Source organism: Ctenocephalides felis, unplaced genomic scaffold (assembly GCF_003426905.1).
Source record: "Ctenocephalides felis isolate EL2017-DRISC unplaced genomic scaffold, ASM342690v1 CF-g0.4_SCAFFOLD_00845, whole genome shotgun sequence".
In the NCBI taxonomy this organism is placed as follows: domain Eukaryota; kingdom Metazoa; phylum Arthropoda; class Insecta; order Siphonaptera; family Pulicidae; genus Ctenocephalides; species Ctenocephalides felis.
In genome coordinates, this window is record NW_020536999.1 from 14,668,903 (window position 1) to 14,689,466 (window position 20,564).

Below are 20,564 nucleotides of genomic sequence, written 5' to 3' on the forward strand. Positions count from 1 at the left end.
TTCCGAAGATACGGGGCAAAAATTGCAAAAATGATAACTCAGTTTTTAAGAGAACAGAGCGTGCGATTTTAATAATTTAAAAAAAAATATTATTTTATTGACAAGATGAAGAAATGTTTGGGAAGGCAGGTTTAGCGATTTCGGAGATCGAATTAAAAAGTTTAAAAAAATGGCCATTCGGCAGTGATATGATACTTATCCGCTATACTGCAACGCAGCGCCCACGCGCTTCGATATTTTGTTTCTACGTAGCTAACGAATCGAAATTGCTTTAAAAAGAGTTAAAAATTTCCAAAATATTTCAAAGTATAAAAAAATCAATTTTCCAAAAAGGTCAATTTTTTCAAAATTTAAAAAATCTCAAAAATGGATTTTTTCAGAGTTCTAAAAAAAATTATTCGCTTTTAAAAATTTTAATTTTTGTTACAGGAAGTTCCAGCAATAGTTTGGCACGATGCGACGCACCACTAATTATTTTAAAATATCACTAGATTTAATATATTTAATAATATAAATATTCAAAATCGGTCTTATTCAAATTAATACAAAGTGAATAGATTTATATTTTTAAATTTAAATGTGCATTATTCCAAAACTCAAAAATTGAATTTTAAATACTTCCTGTAAATATATACAAAAACAAAAATATTAGGCATAAAAGACAAATGGAATCCAATCAGAATCTATCCGATCAACTTAGAATCATACATATTTTTTGCTTTAAGATTTTAAAATAAAGATCAACTTAGAATTCTAAATATTTATTGCTTTTTATACAAAATATATTAGTTTTTAGAATTACTTGTAGAAATATTAAATATTCAATTACTATTACAACTAATTGATAATTCTGAAAAAAAAAAAATCAAATTTTTAATAATTCTATAAAATTTTCTAAAAACCAATTTATGACCAATATATTTTGTATAAGAAACAAAAAATATGTAAGATTTTGATTTGATCTTTATTTAATTAAAGCAAGAAATACGTAAAATTCTAAGTTTATCTGATAGATTCTGATTGGATTCTAGTTGTCTAGTGGGGAAAAATCCTAAAAATGGGGTAAACCTCCTATTGATAAAAATATTATCATTAAAAAAATTTTTGTAATATAATTTATTGAATTAGATAATATTTGATTATATAAAATAATTTTAAGAAATTAAAATTTATTGTGATAATTAAAAAATAATAGAGTAAATAAAAAATAAAATCAAAAATTTATTTCATTAATACTTATGCACCCTTAAGGTTGAAAATGATAATCTAACTTTTTATGTATTAATTTAAAGAAAAAACTGACTACAAAAACTCATTAAACTTAACAATAAATTAAATAATTTTTTTTCGAAATTAACGACTTAATTTTTAACACTTTAAGTTTGAAAATAAAAATCTAATTATATAGAGAATATATTAAAGAACGACTAATTTTAAAAAACAAATAGATACAAAAATCTAACCATGCTGAATTTTAATTCAAATTAAAGGATCACAAAATAATTAAACCATTTGATGGCACCATGATTTATAATAATAAATACAGAAAAAATTTTTTTTTGATTATTATACTTTAATTTTAAATTTTGCCATTTTATCAACATTCATTATTCACCACGATGAATTTAAAATGCACCCATAATATTTTTATAATTATATTCAAAAAAACATTTTTCAAATAATATTTAGCACTAACAATTATTTTTTAGGTCATTATTTAAATTATTTACAACAATATTACGTAAAACTCTATATTTAACAATCCCGGTTGTTTTTTTACAACTGAACGCATTGAAATTGCTTTAATTAACACACTGACGATTTTTGTCGAGTAATTTTAAATGACTAACTAACTAATATTTGTACTGAGTTCGGTGTTATGATTATTTCAGAAAATAAATCACTTTCGAACGGTAATATCTTTATTTGTTGTTCGTACAGAGGTTTTCGACCTTGTATTTGTGGATTATATTAATAAACTGGTAAAATTACAAATTACAGTAAAAATAAAGTTGAGCTTGTAATCCAATTTTTAACACCCCGAAGAAGTTTTTGACAAAAAACTGGGTTTGCTAATTTTATGTTTTCTCGACGTTTCAAGTCATTCTGAATCGAATGAGACCATGTTTGGTACAAGAATGTGAATATTTTTTACCTTTCATCGACGTTTTATCAAAAACGGCTAAACCGATTTTAAGAGTTTAAAACCATTCGATGTAACTCGACAAGGTCTATCGTTTATATGTTTATGTTGTGACGATCGACCAAGCCATTTCTTTGTAATTAGCAGAAAAATGTAAAATTTTTAGTCCTTGTTTTAGCCCACAATCTTGAACCGATGTTAAAAATTCAAAAACTATTCGAAATGTATTGATTGGGAATCGCGTTAATTAGTTTTTGGTAAAGATTGGCCTGGCCGTTTCTTCGTAATTACATTGAAAAAAAATAAGTTTTATAAATTTTGTCAATTTTGACGAAAATTTGTCTGAAGTTGGATTTAATAGTCTGAAATAACATATTAAAATATAAATTAACATATTAAATATTATTATAGATGGTTAAAATGTAAAAATTAACCAACGCTTGGAATTTAACCGCGCGTTTAAGGGATTCTAATCAAAATCTATGCCTAGAAAATATATACAACTTGTGTTTTGTAGGTAGCTACAATAAAAACAATTTATAGCTAAATTTTTAGAAAAACTAAAAATAAATTAAATAAAATCTGTTGAACAAATTAAATCATTTTATACAAATATAGATATTATAAGTATGTTTGAAAGACATCAATTGATTATCGCATTTTCTTACTAATAATTGAATATTACCTAAATAGCTGAAATTTAATTCCTAATAATTAAGTTTATTATGCATACTTATCGGTGAGTTAATGCGATTTGCCAAGTAAATATAAATATGAATAAATATATAAAGATAATAATGATATTAGCAAACATAAATGATAAATAACTTGTGTGAACATTTTTTCGTATAAAGCAAAAAATGTATGTGGTCGGTGCGCCATTTTCTTTTTGAACGTAATACAAAATTTAAAACAAAATGGAAAACCGCCTATTTTTGTTCACATTATATTTCATTTATGATCAATGGATTATATGTGTTATTATAGATAGTATATAGCCATTTTCTTTTTGAACAAATATACAAAAAAAAGAAATTCAAATGAAACTCACAACTTATAAGAAATTTATAGACAATAAATGCACCATCAATTATAACATTATAACAATTTTAGTTCGAAACATTTAACAAACATATTTAGTCATTTGAGTTTTTTTATAATACCAGAACTTAATTTAGACATAATTTAGTACAATAATAAAAGGTGAACCACTGGGTTTTCCTTTTAAATTTCAATGTTATTCTTCCTATATAGACATTGTAATTTATAAGAAAAAAAAGAATATATTTAGTGATTTGCGTTGAACTGTAGTCTTATTTAGAATGCAAATATCTAACGGTAATATAACATTGGCTTAATGCTAGGACAAATATTATAAAGATTATTACTAAATAAGTTGTGAGTAACATTTTGCCTTGAGGCAAGTCTCATGAACTTCCCAATACGTATACTTAAAAGATAAGAATTAGGAGATTCAGCTACGATTTCGTATTTAGATAAAATGTTTAACTGTTTATTGCAATAAACAATAATCAATGTGATTTCTAATTGATATCCAATTGATTGATCTTGTATAAATTAAATTAAATTGTTAAACACGTTTCATTTCATTTATTTCGTATTTTAAAAATGTTTTTTAATGTAGCTGCACACGAAAAGCAGATTGTGCATACTTTTTCAGCATAGATTCCAATTAGAATCGTTCAAGCGCGTGGCGCTATTCCAAACTTTCATGAATTTTTATAATTCAATCGCTTATCGTAGGCCTATAATATTTTGTATGTTATTTCATACTGCGAAATGTACTGCCATACAAAGTTTCATCGAAATAATCAAAGAAATTATTTTCCAAAAACAATTACGAAGAAGTTGCCCGGCCAATCTTTACCAAAAACCAGCATCTTTCAAATGGATGCTGAATTTTTAAATGCGATTTAAAATTGTGAGCTAAAAAGTGGACAAAAACTTCTCACTTTTCTGATAATTACAAAGAAACGTCTTGGCCGATAGTTGTACAAAACTGACAAACGCAAGTCTTTATCGAGTAACATCAATGGCCTATAATGGTAATTCTGTCGTAGCAGAGCTCATAAAATCGCGTTGTCATGGCAACGTTCTATAATGCTTGTTCTTATTTTACATATAAACAAGCAAGAAAGAATCTTATGGTAACAGAATCTTCGATGATGCAGTTATCATAACATTCTCCCTTGCTTGTTTATATGTAAAATACGCCAGAGCGCACAGCAAATAGATAAACATTTCATAATTTTTAATACCAAGAATAAGTTGCCATGACAACGCTATTTTATGAGTTCTGTTACGGCAGAATTTCCCCATAAATTTTGAAATCGGTTCAGCTGTTTTTGAGAAAATGTCGACGAAGGTCAAAAATCGGCTCACATACACACATACGTTCTCCAAATTTGATTTAACCCTTTCCATTCGTTAATTTAGGAATTAATACGTATTTTGCCGCCGTAGCGGCGGCATCCGAGTCGAAAGGGTTAATTTGGATTGAGAATAAAGAAAACGTGAAATTAACTAATCGGATTTTTTGGTGAAAACACACATCTCTTTCACGAAAGTTAAAAATTATAGAATCGAACCCATTATTGTTCTTTTCTCATATGGCTTTGAGTCCCCTACAGCCCTACTTTTCGTAGGACTATGACATTTTAGGATATTTATTTCGGGAAAAAAATATGACAATTTATATAAATTGTAATTATAACTACGAAGAAACCACCCGGTCGATTTTTATCCAAAACTAATCAAAACAAACAAATATATCCAATACAAACAAAACAATTGATATCCTTTTCGCCCACTTACAAAATTTCATACGGTTGGTACAATTTGACATATTAGTTTTTTTATTAAACAATATCGTAAAATAACAGTACGATATTGTTTTTTAATAACAATTTCAATACGCATGTTTCAATAATAAATAAATTAATATTATTTACCTGTTCAAGTGCACATCTCAGCTGTACTTTGTATTTGACACGCTCACAATTCTTTTATTTTTGACAACACCTTCGACCCAAATCATCTCACTGACACTTTTAATCAAATAAAAAAAGTTCAATTTTAAGAGTAAACATAAATTTTTTTATCTTATCACTGTTCACAATAAATAACATAAAAAACTAAGTGCCGGTACTACATGTACCTCGATGCACGTTGATTCATATCTTTTTAGGTTGTGAAACACACAGTAACAAATTATATATTGTCCTATTTATATGAAAAATTATTAAAAAATGTATTTAAGTTTACAGTACAAAACAAATGCAAAATTTATGACTATTTATTGCATTTCCAAAGTTCACTAAAACCAACATTGCACTTGAATTCACACCTGACTGCAATTCCAGAATTTTCTCATTCTTCACACACTTTTCACATTTCACATTTAACAATTATTTTGTTTAATACAAAATAATCATTTCGACTATCCTTTCTTCACATTTCTCAATGAATGCAAGGGGAAAACAACATGCTTAAAGGAAAATCCATATATTTCGCGAGGGGTTGAAAACGCGCATGCTCGTACATATGTAACTGTTATATAAGAAAAGCATCCCTTTGAAAAATGATACTGAATTATTTACACGATTTGATTTAGAATTAACAATAGAACTATTGTGTTGTATTTAATATATAATTGGTATTTGGAATTTTATAATAATTTTATTGTCATTGTAAATGATGATCTTTCAAACTGTGAGATGTTTGACAGGTCGTTGATGTAGAGACTGACAGTACATGCAACAATATAAAATCGAATGTTTGAAATAAATATGATTAGGATTACAAAAATAATTGTTTTGCAGATTTATGAACAAAATATTGAGGTTTTTAATTTTTTGTCTTCAAAATATGTTCATTTTTCATAAATTCAAAAAGCAAAATATTTCCTAAAAATATGACTCAATTAACGATGTTTTTTTTTTAATTTTATGGTTCATTGACTAACTTCATGGTTAATTTCACGGTTCATGGCTCATTTAAATAATACATTTTAAATAAATTGAAAATATATTAAAATAATATATAAAACAGGAAAGAATACAACAATATATGTATATCAATTGATAATATATTGCGTTGTATTCTTTCCTTTTTCCATCGACAATATTATAAATAAAATATTTTCTCCCAAAAATTTCCACCATAAAGATTTTTCATTAAATTAATTCCATCAGCTAACCATAAAAGCATCAATAAAAGAAATTACTAGCAAATACCCAATAATTTATGCCACCATTTAATTATAAAAGTAATCGGCGCATTCTGACTTAATTATATCAATTAGATTTTATTAGATTAATTAATTATATAAATTAAAAATACTCATTAAAATCTTATGATTTGGATTAAAAACTCAACTTTTAGCTTTATAGTATATAAATATAACAATTAAGCTTATAAAATAACTATTATTTTTCGATTATTTGTTCTATTAACATACAAAGTATCAAAACAAGAGCATGTCATGTGTTTTACAAAGTATATTCATAAAATAATTATAATAAATAATTCATTTCAAACTTGAGCATGACAACGTTTACAATACAAATAGAATTATATAGTAATTCATTTACAATGTAATTATGAAAACATTATTTATATATTTGGTATAATGACAAATTTAGTATTAGTTTTTTTAATATTTACAGTTTTATATACATTGGATAAATGTTGATTTATGTTTCATTTATAAGGTCACTTACTAAAAATACAATTTACATTCTAGAGTAAGTACATTATTCCTTATTCAATACCTATTAAAATACTTCAGCTGATTAACATAGCAAAAAAATAATACACACACATATGCATATATATATATATATATATATATATATATATATATAAAAATATATATTGAAATGTGTTAACATATATATTTATATACATGTGTATTTAAATCCCATACATTAAAGATTTGAGAGTTTCCCACCTTATAAATAAAATAAAATATAATTAAACATTTGCATTTGTTGTATTTAATGACAAAAAGTTTCATAAACATTAGCCCCTAATACCTTTATTCTATCAATAGCAATTAGTTTCTCTACTAACACTTCTGAGGTTTTACCTACAAGACCGTTTACAATGGGTATCATCTTTGCCATTGGTATTTGTAATTTATTCATATTAACAAACTCATTTTTTAATTCAACTTCAACAATTTTCTCCTTAGGTATAAAGTTCTCAGCAATGTGATCCATCATTGTTGCAAATCCCTGACTCACTCCAAGAGTCAATAAAGATTTTACATCTTCTGTCTCTAGAAGATCCCTAGTCTCTGCTATCATGGTTGAAAATAAAGGTGAATTCATATCCGTTGTAGGAAGAACAAATTTGCTTATATCAGCTAGAGGATTCCGCGGGTCCTTTGCTACAGCGGCCTGCACTGACCAAAATATTTGCTCAATGTCTGATATACTGAGTTTTTTTGTTAAGGGTATGTTTTCGAGTACTCCCCTCACATTATCTTCAATAATTTTACATATTCCTCTTACACCTTCTCCTAATAGATTATGGCATAAAGACAAATAACGCGCTTGCATGTCACGATCAACATTGCAAGTCCCATTTTTTGAATCTTTATAAACATAGCCACCTAGTAAGCTCAACTGAACACGCAATGTTACAACAAATACGGAAGAAGTATAAACTAAACTTGCAACTTTAGAAAAAGCACGAATTTTCAAATCAGACCACAATTTAACTTTGTTGTCTGGATTAGTTTTTAGTTCTACTATTATGTCTTCAGTCATAACACATTTGCATACTGCTTCACATAACTGAGGAGCTAAAGACATAATAGTTTGATTGCAAGTGAGTTCGGTACCATCAAAATGTTGGGACTGCTTGGTTCGTTCTATGAACTCTAAACTCTGTTTCTCTTGCCAAGCACGCAGCTTTCGATGAGCATATCTTGTGGCCAGAATGGCACCTCCAACCACACAACCAGTGATTATTAGTTTGTTTTTATTGCGCACAAAAAAGCGAGAAATTTTTGAAATCATTTTAAAAAGATATTGTTTTTGAAAATATTTATGATATTCAGAGTTAGTTTAGTGCTGCTACAACTTTACATCTACTACACTTATTTATGAAGTCTTATAATATATAGAATTATTTAACTGAATTACTTTCACATCAAAGGTATATTAGATAAATATATCTGATTTCCATTTAGAGTCAAAATTGTAATGTATCAAACATTAGATGCCAGTCGATATTCTATGTTGATAAAATTAAACAACTTATCATACACCTGAAACAAAAGAAAAAAAAATTATATGTATGCAATAATGCAATATAATTCAAATAGCACTAACTATAATTGACAATATGGTATATAAATAATGAGCTTAATTTTTTAAGTAAAACTTCTTTAGGCGCGACTAGGATGTAAATCCGTACAAATGCAACGGAAGTGCGTTACGGCCCTCGATGAAAACATTTCTATACGGGTCGATTGTGATTAGTCCTCGTGTATGTGAATAGAGATCTGTCGTTGTATGCGTACCAGCATCAACGCAAAAAAGTAAAAAAAATGCAAGCAGTCAATGAATGTATGTTAATTTTAATTACATGAAGTTCTTCAAACACAATTATTACATGATAAAAATCAGTAACAATTGGTTAACAAGTATGTTGATTTTATTTATATTCATTTAAGGGAGATTTTGTTTCTTTGCCTTTAAAACTGTGACCAGAATAACCCCTTAAATAAAATAAGAAAAATCAAGAAGAAATATTCAATTCCTTTGATATCTGTAACATCAATACTACTATTATGGTACATTTATAAATATAATATATAAAATTTGGAATCCTTAATAAATTTTGGAGCAAGAGGAACAACAATCATGCCTCAAAACACATTTCAAAATCCTTCATATAACATACTCTACAAAGTCTGAATAACAAATACCAACCGCAGTAAAAATTTTGATGATCATGTCACAAAAATTTTAAACATTTAGAGTCTTCATTATATGATTTATAGTTTCTACAGCTTGTGTTTCAGATTTGCTCAGCTGCCGAGCTACATTTGTTGCACACTGTTTAATAGGCTCGAACTGAGCAAGCTCAGTTCTCTGCAACCATATTCGAGGTAAAGTATTAGTAACACATTTCAATTTCTCTGCAGCATCTGCAGCCTTGCAAATACGAATTATAGGAATTAAGTAACGATTCAATAGCAGATCAAATGCTAAATTCATTAGTTTACTATCAACTATCACTCCCTGAAAAGACAAAATGTTGTGCAACAGTTTCACTCCCGATGCAAACTGCCTTTGAGAGAATTCATTTTGCTTTGGAACTAAAGGTATGTAAACATCGTGATCTATAGCCCATTTTATTCGTTCTATGATCACCTCAAAGACCCGATTTAAAGCTTTACAAGAAGGAGTAAGATTTGGATAGTCCTTGCAAAGTTTTGTCATCAGTGATACAACTTTTAATGTTTGAGAAGATGAAAGTGGATCCCATAATTCAATTATATCAACAAGTTTTGGCAAGATGATTTTAACAACAACCATCGGTATCAGCATATTGAGATCATTATGTTCTACTTCTGAGTTTTCACTTTGTGATCCAAACAAAGCCAGAATGTTGTACCATTCCATTTTTTCTATATCATGTGTATTTTTAAGTGGATTCCAACCAACTAATTCTAGTCTTATATAAGGACTTATAACTTTAGGAATACATAGTGTTACATAAGAATCCTCATATGTTTCTGGATCTTCCCGAAGCCATTCTTCAAAGCATTCCAAAACACTTTTCAAAGATGCAAACTCTTTACAAGCATCAGCAAATATTTGAGAAACATCTGAGAGGATAATTTCTAATTGTTGTCGATTTTCCAATTCTCGCTGATCTGGAATCTCATCATCACTGGACATTCCTTCCACATGAGATTGCTGTATCCCGCACTTTTCACGCGCTCTTCGTCTACGAGCTCGTCTGCCCTCGCGTTCAGCGCACCTTTGCATAAATTTTTCATCTGAATTATTCCGTACTTTATCAGCACTTACTTGATCTGATACATCTTGTCTCCTCCTCTCAACAAGAAACATCATTTCATTTTGTTGATATTTTGAATATCTCTGCTCACAACTAACAATGCAAGGAAGTTTTTCGTCTAGACATTCAACAAGATCTCCTATATAAGCACGCATTTCCTGATAGAATTTAAATCGGCGTTTATATTCAGGCATTTTCTTTTCAGCTACTTTACCTTCAATTTTCAAATTCATTATGTCTTCTGAGAGGCGAGTAAGATCTTGTGCATGTGCTGCATGTGCTTCACGCACTTGTTTAATGCGATTTAATAAATTGTTTTCAATTTCTTGCAATGTTCTTTCTTCGCATGATGGTAATTTGGATTCTGTGATTGGAGCAATACCAGCACTAGCGTAAGCTTGTCTTAACTGTGATGTTTTCAGACCGCAATCTTCTTCAGCTGGAGCTTGAAGATAAAATTGATAGGTTTCTTGTTGAGCATTAGCTATTTGAGTACCAGTGACTCCTTTCCTGATTTGTTGATTTTCCCATTCATCAAGTTCAGGATCACTTTCCTTAGAATATAGCATATCCTGAGCTTCATAAAACTTTTCAGAACGTTCTGCACGATCTTTATTCTGAACATTTACAGACATATCAACCCTATCTTCATCCTCATCTGAACCATCTCCATCTCCATCCTCTCGTACCAAACGACTTTTATTACTTTTTGTTGTTATTGGAACAAAATCACCAAACTCTCTGGCCTCTTGACGTCTTTTACGAGCTGCATGTATCATAGCAGCATCAGGAATTTTGCCTCTTTCCAAGGCATCTTTAACAGTAGACGGGTGTGAAAATAGATGTCTAGGTTCATTAAATTCTTCGTCTCCTGACAAATATTCTTTATCTGAAATTTCATCATTAGAATTAGGGTTTTTTATTTCAGTCTGTTTCAAAATGATCTCTAAGTCATCTGTTTGTATCTTAATTCTGCCGTCTTGTTGAACATCGACCTGGTCACCAGTGGGTTCTTCAGGAATGACATGTTTCTTTTTACGTTTGCGTTCTCGGTCAAGTTGTCGCATAACCTTTTTGCTGTGAGATGACTTTTTTACTTTGAAAACTTCTTCGTTATCCTCCCCATCGTCATCAAAACTGAGAAGTGTTCTACCTGTATCTTTAACTTTGTCCTTTGACTTATGTTTCTTTTTCTTGCTTTTCTCAAATTGACATTCGGTTGAGTCACCTATCGAATCTGTTGGAGGCTCACTCGTGGAAACATTTTCTGAAAACTCTTTGTTATCACTTTCTTCTTCATCTTCTACGGCAGAAAACACACGGCGTTGGATAGTTTTCTTTGGTTTTCGAAACATGGACATGTTTAAAGGTTCTTTGATGGAAAAATGATTATTACCGAGCTCCTGGAAAACAATATATAATAACGTTCTCCTAACACAAAATATTATAACTTCTATACTGTAACCCTATATTATATACACAATAAACTAGGATATAGTACAATAATAACGCTAAAATCTATATTACCGTAAAATAATCACTGACAGCAAAACATGACACATATACCGGGATTGACATAGAGCAAAGTGCAACACGAAAACAAAACATTGATAATCAGGTTGAAAACTTAAAAATATCGATATCTTAAAATCTAAAGGTACCGACACACAGCACTTATGATTATTTAATGTGCTGAAAGACGGCACGCACACAGTGTCGAAACGTACATAAAAATAGTTATTGATTGCTTTTTATTTCAATTATTTGAGCAAATGAACATTTGAAGAATATGCTTTAAAGTCGTACAAAAAAATTTAATTGAAAATAAAAAAATAATTTAAAAATATATATTAAAAGCATGGAAGGTAAGATTAATAGCACGAATGCATCAAGATGTGCTCCTTTCCAAGGTTTGCAAATTAATTATTAGTGAGAGTTATGATCTGCATTAAATCGTTTATTATTTGTTTTAATAAACTTACATAAATAAATAAATAAATGTGAAATATGAAACGTTAAAGTATTAATAGCAAAAATAGACGGGGTTAATGCTCGCATAATTTGTAAACAACCCTCGCTCATTGTTTCGAATTGTATTGTTCTTTATTTCGGGACAAAAGTATCAAATTTCGTCGATCTTTGAGATGTTTCTTTGCACCTTCATATACTCTTCTATTTATATTTGATGACAAAATCAATATAAAACAACATACACAAACAACAACATTTTTCAAAAATGATATTTAATATAAATTTCATTAATAAAGTATAATGGCAGATACTTATAATCATAAATGTTTTCATTTTCTTACTTTATAAAAAAACAAATACATTTTAACTAAATAAATTAGATCAAAATAATTGTTTTTTTAGTAATATTTAGCAGAATGTACAATGGCAACCGACAGCAATTTTAAAAAATTTTGATATCCATGTATTTCTAATAGATCGTGGAGGTTTTTGAATTCTTGTGTCCGCAGATTGTCGATCTCTTCCGGATTTCCGTTTGAGCACTATAACCTGTAATAAAAAAAAATTAATTAAAAATAATTAATAACTCATCTAATGTAATAAACCTTAAAAAGAGTTTAAATTCAGATATAAATTCAATTGGAAACGTATTTAGCTCAATCATTTGGTGCAAAAAAAAGCTGTTTTGAAAATTGCTGATTTCATAGATTTTCATGTGAATTCAACTTTGCGACCTCGAATTTTTGCCGTTGCCGCTGCCATATTAAAAAAATTGTGTCAAAAATCAGTTTTTTAACGATTTTTTACGAATGTTTAACGAAATTAAACTACTAAATGACTGAACTATTTTCAAAAGTTTACTAAAATTACTGCTTGTTAATTTCTAGATCGCGTCAAGGGTTCATTATAGTCAATATATAGAATAATTATAATTATAAATTTGTAAATTTTTCTAACTTACATCATAGAATTTCTCTCGACATCGGGCTCCTCTCCAACATTCCTGCTGATCACAAATTTCGGAAGTGAAATATCTGGGATAATAATCTATTCCCAAATCATGTCTTATAGTCTGTTAATAAAAAATATTGAAAAAATAAATACTAAATAAAAATTAATAAAAAAAATATGTTTCTGATAAAAAAAAACTTCTGTTTACCTTCGTACGGCATTTGCAGGGTACTGTTCGGAAAGTTGTACGCTTTGAAGAAACCAATCCAGAATCCAAAAAATCTGCAGATTTTTCCTTAAAAATTCAAATAACAAAAATTACTTCTTATGTAACAAATATTTCAAAATATACTATAAAATCACCTTATCCATACTCGTACTAATTGCATCTTTGTTTTCTCCTGAATTGTAGAGTTTCCTGTGAATCAAATCCTGAAGAGAATTTTTTGAATCATGCAACTGTTTTTTATTGGTGACCCCAACATGTTTAGTGAATTCGAAACAGACATCATTTTGGAGACAAACTATATTGGCTTTTTGAAATAAATCATGCTTTCGGTGTAGAAAATCGTTTTTTAGTTTTTGCATATCACTTGGTGATATCTCTGTATTTATAGTTAGCAGCAATAATATGGTGATCTGAGCCTAAACAAGGAGGAATAAAATATAAAAAAGTACAGAACTAACAAAAATAAGTAAATATTTTGCAATAATATCTAGCAAAAATAACTTATCAATTATAATACTTACTGTATGAATTAAAATCATCCTGATTAACTTGTACACTACTCGCAAGGAGTTTTATAAAAACTGACGATGAATAGAACATTTCTGATTATATATCTTATAGAAGAACAAAGGATGGTATATAAATAACATGAACCCGTGAAAAATATCCATTGTATTAGGAAAAATGGTATACTATATCTTTGATATGTGATATTATAAAATAGTAATACAGAGCATGCTCAGAAAACGCATCTGAACAAAATAATGAAAGAGTGGATGATATTATGCCCACCTACATTTTCTATTTAAAAGAAAAATGAATATATATATATATATATATATATATATATATATATATATACTCTAGAAGTTAATAAATATATCTGAACTTTGAGTAAATAGTTTTTATTAGAAATCCTTGTCTGTTAACAGTTATGATCAACAATCAAAATTTGCAAAGTTTCAATATCACCAATTCTTCATAAGACTAGAGAGAACTTATTAAATTTAAAAAGTAATTGATTGTGTTAATTTTACATTTCTGAAAATAGACATCAAACGATAAGAATGGTATATGTGATATGATATATACGAATATAATTACAGATAGTTATATAGAAAGTAAAATAAGAGATTTTGAATTTAATATCAAAAAGCATGAAAATATAAAAGTATTATTTTTAAAAAAATATTATGTACAATATAACAAAGATAATGTGAATGAATTATTATATCAATTTGTTCAATCTTTAAATAAATAAATTATATTCATAAATAATGAATAAAATAGACCAACAAAGAAAAAATTATATCACCACATATAACTGCATTTAAGTATACAATCAATTGCAATTACCTACACAAAACGACTCTTCAATTCAATACTTTTATTGCTGCCTATAATATATCAAAGACAATATATTAAAAATGACTACATATTAAATAGTAGATTAATGAAATTAATATTGCATCTGTACTTCGTTCCTGCACTAGGTTTTATAATTTAATGCATTATAAAAATAACTATTAACATTGAAAAGTAGTAATTCATTTCTATTTTGGTTTTTTATCACTGATTTCACGCAGTTTTTTGTATTCCTCCTTCACATTGTCTATGAACGATTTAATAAAATAGAATTTTCGTATTGGATTATTTGCCAGCTTCTCAGTGTTGTCACCTAAAATTGATTTTGATCTATACATTAGCGAAATGGCTAACTGCGCAGCTCTTCGAACTGGATAAGATTCAGACAACTTCTGAACTAAACGTTCGTTATTCAGCAAATAATTCATGAGAGATCGCAGAGGCATTTTAAACAATTTATATTTTCATTGAATCAAATGTGTACATAGTCCTGTATTTGTGCAAAAGCTCTTGCTTAAGTTTTAATTGTTTCCTAAGTGTTTCTAAATATTGAAGTTGTTCCTCTTTATTATAATCAATTCCAGGTAGCTGAGTAACTTGACTTCGAATTTTTTCTAACTTCTTTTGTAAGTCTAATACCTTCACACTGCAATCTTGTGATTCTCTGGTTTTGCCAGCGCTATCATGTGGATCTCTTTCAACACTAAAATCAAACAATAGGGATTAAATCTCATGAAGGTGATTGTTTATAATTAATGTTAAGTTCAAACCTTCGTATGATATCATATATAGTGGGCAATATGTCAATTTCTATTTGATCAACGGTAAATGAATTAGAATTTGTTTGTGGTTCAGTCAGTTCAGATGAGATTGATTCCATATTAAGTACAAGAACTAACCTTTGTAAACGACATTAATAAGCAAGTAATTATTTTAAATGAAGCGAATTGAAATGTTAGCTACAATACTTAAATTAAATCAATTAATTTAAAAACATATATAAGATGCATACCAAATCGAAACTTGTCAAAAAGTATAGGCGACAGCTCACGGATTCTAAATGACATGAAATTCGTACGTATTGTAATATAACAAGTGTTGCCAATCACAACGAACAATTTTTAGAAATTCAAATACAAATTTTTTTTTACTGATAATTTACTTTTCACTTGATTTTTTTTAAGCGCCATAATTAATGATTGTCATAAAACGTTCCAAATAAAAATTACACAATTATACTTAATTATTAAGAAAAAGCCTTTGCATGGAGTATACATACACAATATCCTTAATGTAACGTAAAGTTTGCGCTTAATGGGCAAAAAGTCCCATTACATTTTTGCAGATAAAAACAATTGATTATGAGTGATATAAGTAATATATATTTTAATATAAATGTAGTATAAAAATAGTATGAGATCAAATACATAAGTCTATTAAAAAGTCAAGTTAACATACTGCTTCAAATCATGCTATAAAAATATACATAATACATATACGAGTACGATTATAATAATTATAAGTATACGATTATAGTAAATATGAGTATTTCTTAATAATAAAATAATTCATTCTATCTTGCAAAAATTAGAAATATCTCATTAAAATATTCAAGTTTTGCTTTTATTGTGAAGAAGAAAAATTTTGTTATAGATTATTTTGCAAGTATTTCAGCATTACTTGCATAGCTTGTAGTAAAGTAAATTCTAGATCAAAACAGTTCCCTCCTGTTGCATAATAAGAGTCTAATCCTTGGTATTTTGGAAAATATCCCTAAAATATAAATTTTGCATATATTAAAATTTACTTTAATATTTTAAACTATGTTATAAGACTAACCATGCAGTTATACATATATCTATTTCCATCTAGATGGTAAATGTATCTAAATTCAGGAACACATAAGTTTTTCGATTGACATGTTGTCAATATTTTTTGTAAAGTGTGCAAGCTCTCAGGATATTTAAAACAAAATTGGTAGAGTTCCATACAATTCCAATTTTGCCATTCTTGATGTATATGATGATTTTTATCTATGTGGTTAGAATTGAGCTTATCTAAAACAGTTATAGCCTGATTTTCCAAACTCAAGTTAGTCATATCATTGATTAAATAATCATCATTTGCATAAGTGTTATTTCCATTTGTGTTCAAATATATGTTTGTTGATTGTGAAGTTAATTGTTTAGAAGTTTTCTGCTCAAGTCTTTTTGCTGCTATTACTTGACGTCTGAAAACAATTTTGATCTAATAATGTGCTAATTATGTAATATGCACATAAAAATATATAATGAAACAAAACAAAATATTTACCTTGGAGAATCCGGTTTAGCCCATTCTATTCTTATGATTCGTTGTGCAACCCTGATACCTGTTAACAATTAATTTTTTAATAAATGTATATAATATTTCAAAAATAATATATTACTCACCATCAAGTTTCTCTAGTACCTCTTGCGCAACTTCTCTTGAGACGAAATGTGCAAAGGCATAACATTTGACTTTCCTTAAGCGATTTAAAAATGTTTCATTATTATTAAGTATAGGCAAAATTAATTTCTTAAGATCATATTCAGTCATTTCAAGCGGCAAATTCTGGAAGTAGAGAACTTTCACCTAGATATCATAATAATCATTATATAATGTGTACAACAACAAAAAATAGAAATTAAGATTCAGAAAAAATACAACCTGGGACATAATTTTCTTATTAACATTGTATTCAGGTTGAGCCCAACCAATTGAAAGACATGTGTTCCACAATCTGAAATTGTTTGCATTAGATGATAACAATTGCCAAATTGTCACAAATTAATTATTAGATAACTCACCGCACACCTCCAGGAAGCATGCTACGTCTAGCAATAGCAGCTTTTCTATGCGATTCAAATTCAACAAATGCATAACCACGATTAAGCATAGGATCTCGATCATTAGGTGGTAATATGACTTCAACTACACCATCAGCAAGAGCTGCCAATTCATCGAATATTTCTGGTGCAGTCACAAACGGTGGAATATGACCCAAAAACAAACGCCTGTTATCAGCAGATCTCATGACTTTCATACCACCATTGCAACCGACAAAAGGATACCTTATATATGGAACATATTATTATCTGGTTGTTTGAAATCATTAGTCATGCAATATCAATTTTGTTCTGTGGAGACATTATTAAGCCTTACCTATTTAATTTCAAAATAGCCTCATCAGCTTCTTCCTCAGATGAGAATTTCACAAACCCATAGCCCCTATTATATCCAGAAAAGTTAAGCATAAGCCTTAACTCATAAATCTTTCCAACTTGGCTGAATATTGGAACAAGTTTATCTTCGAAAACTGTGCACGGTATATTTGTAAAATAAACTTCACAACCTGTAAATAAATGTTGCACTTATCATAATTATGTGACATGATATTATATCTTTGTCAAGAGTAACAATACATCCATTACACAATATTCTTCATTGGTAATCGATAATTAAATGATTTTAAACTTTTTACCTCTATCTGGTTCTGGTCCAGTCCAATCAGGAGGCGGTCCAAAACACCTCTGCCCATTTTTTTGAATAATCTGGCATCCAGTTTTGTTAATTAAGTTAATGAGTCTTGTGGTTACATCATCGTCATTGATATCCTGAAATGCAATTTGCTTGCTTGTATTAAAAGGTTAAAAAAATATAAAATAATGAAATGGACTTACTTGTAAACAAGAATTGTTATTTTCATTCTCTGATGCAGACATCATGATAATTGAGGTCAATACAATATACTTAGTTTTCCTATAATAAATATAAATTAACAATTTTTAATTTAATTTGAAAATGTTGAAATAGTTATAGTTACAAACAAGAAAACTTGAATAGTTTAAATATTTAACCTATTCAAGAAAAAATTATAATTTAATATGATTTATAAAGCTTAATTAACTAATTTATAGAGATTAATTAACATTTTTGAATTTCATATCAGAACAGTCAAATGCCAATCAAAACTTAAACTGAATTTGACATGCAACTTCTGAGTGTCCAAGATGGTTCCATATATACTTAGGCGCCAAATTTGAATAAAAACGCAAAAAAATCATGCTCTATTATTTAAACTTATTATATATACTATATTAATAAATTATTTTGAAAAATGTATAATATATGAAAAATACCATAATATATAAAATATATTAAGGTATAAATAAAATACCTAATTGTCAAAGATCTGTGGTTTTTTACAATGCGTTTTGAATACACTTATTTGTATATTATAATTATATTACAATTTATAGACATTTAATCGTTTTGAAATTAACGTTGAATTAAAGCATATAAAACAACTTGCTTTAATATCATATTTCTGAAATATGTTAAAATATTCCCTTTAAAACAACCCCCATAAAGATGCATACATACAATTCGGCCCTTACATAGCCAATTAGGAAAAGTTTAAGATGCAATTTTTGATATCCTAAATAAAAAAATAAATTAAAACAATCCTACCTAAAGTGCCAGTGTTATGTTATGGTTATGTTTAATAATGAAAGGCTAGAACTTTTTTGCTCTCTATAATTTGCTCAATAGAATAAATCGCATAAAATGCCCAAAATAAATAAGTAAAAAATTTTAAAATCAAAATATTAATGATAACAATTTTAATAATAAACTTATTATTTTATCTAAAAAACATTTTTAAATTTTTTGAAAATTATCCATGCTATTTCCATACAAAACTTTGAATTGCACTCTATCTAAAAGTTAATATTAAAAGCTAAAAGTTATAGAGAATTTTTTTTATAAATTTGGAAGTATTTGAGCCCCTTGGGAGCAATAAAATTCGAAAATGTCCATATTAAGGACCACCCTAATAATATATATGTATATATATATATATATATATATATATATATATATACAAGAATGTATATGAAAAGAAAAATCTAGAAACTCATGGAAACGCGAGAAGGTTATGTCGAGCTCGAAACTTAAAAAAATCCAGAAAAAAGGAAAAATTGATTGAAATTTTGTAAATGATGTATCACAAATTAAATTATATATCATAAAACTATCCCATCTAAACAAAAATACTTATTCTATAACTAATTTTACACTAAATTTATTATAATGTATAAAATTATTATTGAAAAATGGCGTCTACATATCGCGTGCAAAATATCACAGTCGCACTAATTTCATATAATATATGAAAAAAATGTAATGTAAATCTCATGTAAATATATTTAACGTACATAAAAAATATTTCATGTTTAAAATATGTTTTGCATATATATATTTTACCTATTTATCAAATTTTAATTCACGAAATTATTTACGTAAGCTACACGTTGTCGATGTAGAGAACGAATTTCTGCAAATATTTATTACTTCGCAAAAACTTTGTCACATGTCACATTTAATTTAATTTCTAACTGATGCTAATAATAATAATGCTCACTAATAATTTATAACTATTTATTTAATTTAATTTTAGATTTTAACGTAATTTTCATCACGACGTTGAGTACGAATACGTAATGCCGGCGCGCCATAACCACACACAAAAAATACGAATTTTGCAAGAAAAATAAAATTAATACCGACGTTTATGTTTTTGTTTATTAAAATAAATTATTAAATATTTTTTTACAATTATTAATAAATTTAATTGTAATAATTCAAACTCACCCGCTCAAATTAGGAACACAAACACAACTGATCGAGTCGAGTATTTGCTCGATGCAATTTTGCACATGTGTGCGTGTGTGTGTGTGTTGAATTCAACGGTTCAAAATGTACAGGATGGTATTATTTTTTAATTATTTCCATAAAAAATTAATATACAATTTTTCTGGT

The 20,564-nt window shown here is 27.9% G+C and overlaps 5 protein-coding genes across 6 annotated transcripts; all 5 read right to left on the reverse strand.

Moving 5' to 3' along the window:
* Positions 1–7,161: 7,161 nt before the first annotated feature.
* Positions 7,162–8,190, reverse strand: LOC113378656 (peroxisomal biogenesis factor 3-like). Its single transcript, XM_026619217.1, has one exon. It carries the CDS (start codon positions 8,188–8,190, stop codon positions 7,162–7,164), a length of 1,029 nt encoding a protein of 342 aa, XP_026475002.1.
* A 204-nt stretch (positions 8,191–8,394) lies between these two features.
* LOC113373246 (PAX3- and PAX7-binding protein 1-like) lies at positions 8,395–11,738 on the reverse strand. Its single transcript, XM_026613549.1, has 2 exons — positions 9,109–11,738; positions 8,395–8,441 (listed from the first exon to the last, which is right to left on the reverse strand). The coding sequence occupies exon 1, from the start codon at positions 11,563–11,565 to the stop codon at positions 9,145–9,147; it is 2,421 nt and encodes an 806-aa protein (XP_026469334.1). The 5' UTR covers positions 11,566–11,738; the 3' UTR covers positions 8,395–8,441; positions 9,109–9,144.
* Positions 11,739–14,872: 3,134 nt separating this feature from the next.
* LOC113363310 (uncharacterized protein NCBP2-AS2 homolog) lies at positions 14,873–15,181 on the reverse strand. Its single transcript, XM_026605805.1, has one exon. It carries the CDS (start codon positions 15,164–15,166, stop codon positions 14,909–14,911), a length of 258 nt encoding a protein of 85 aa, XP_026461590.1. The 5' UTR covers positions 15,167–15,181; the 3' UTR covers positions 14,873–14,908.
* On the reverse strand, positions 15,013–15,771 carry LOC113363308 (mediator of RNA polymerase II transcription subunit 9-like). Of its 2 annotated transcripts, XM_026605804.1 has the most exons (3): positions 15,733–15,744; positions 15,491–15,619; positions 15,013–15,423 (listed from the first exon to the last, which is right to left on the reverse strand). In XM_026605804.1, the coding sequence occupies exons 2-3, from the start codon at positions 15,598–15,600 to the stop codon at positions 15,177–15,179; spliced, it is 357 nt and encodes a 118-aa protein (XP_026461589.1). In that variant the 5' UTR covers positions 15,601–15,619; positions 15,733–15,744; the 3' UTR covers positions 15,013–15,176. The 2 variants fall into 2 exon arrangements, 1 of the variants encoding a protein (XP_026461589.1); XR_003365883.1 differs by lacking the exon at positions 15,491–15,619 and having other exon boundaries at positions 15,282–15,423; positions 15,620–15,771.
* Positions 15,772–16,367: 596 nt separating this feature from the next.
* Positions 16,368–18,466, reverse strand: LOC113378668 (RNA-binding protein 47-like). The gene is made up of 9 exons (XM_026619228.1): positions 18,425–18,466; positions 18,226–18,358; positions 17,907–18,096; positions 17,552–17,815; positions 17,412–17,484; positions 17,153–17,336; positions 17,034–17,091; positions 16,560–16,950; positions 16,368–16,493 (listed from the first exon to the last, which is right to left on the reverse strand). Exons 1-9 carry the CDS (start codon positions 18,464–18,466, stop codon positions 16,368–16,370), a joined length of 1,461 nt encoding a protein of 486 aa, XP_026475013.1.
* Between the last annotated feature and the right edge of the window lie 2,098 nt (positions 18,467–20,564).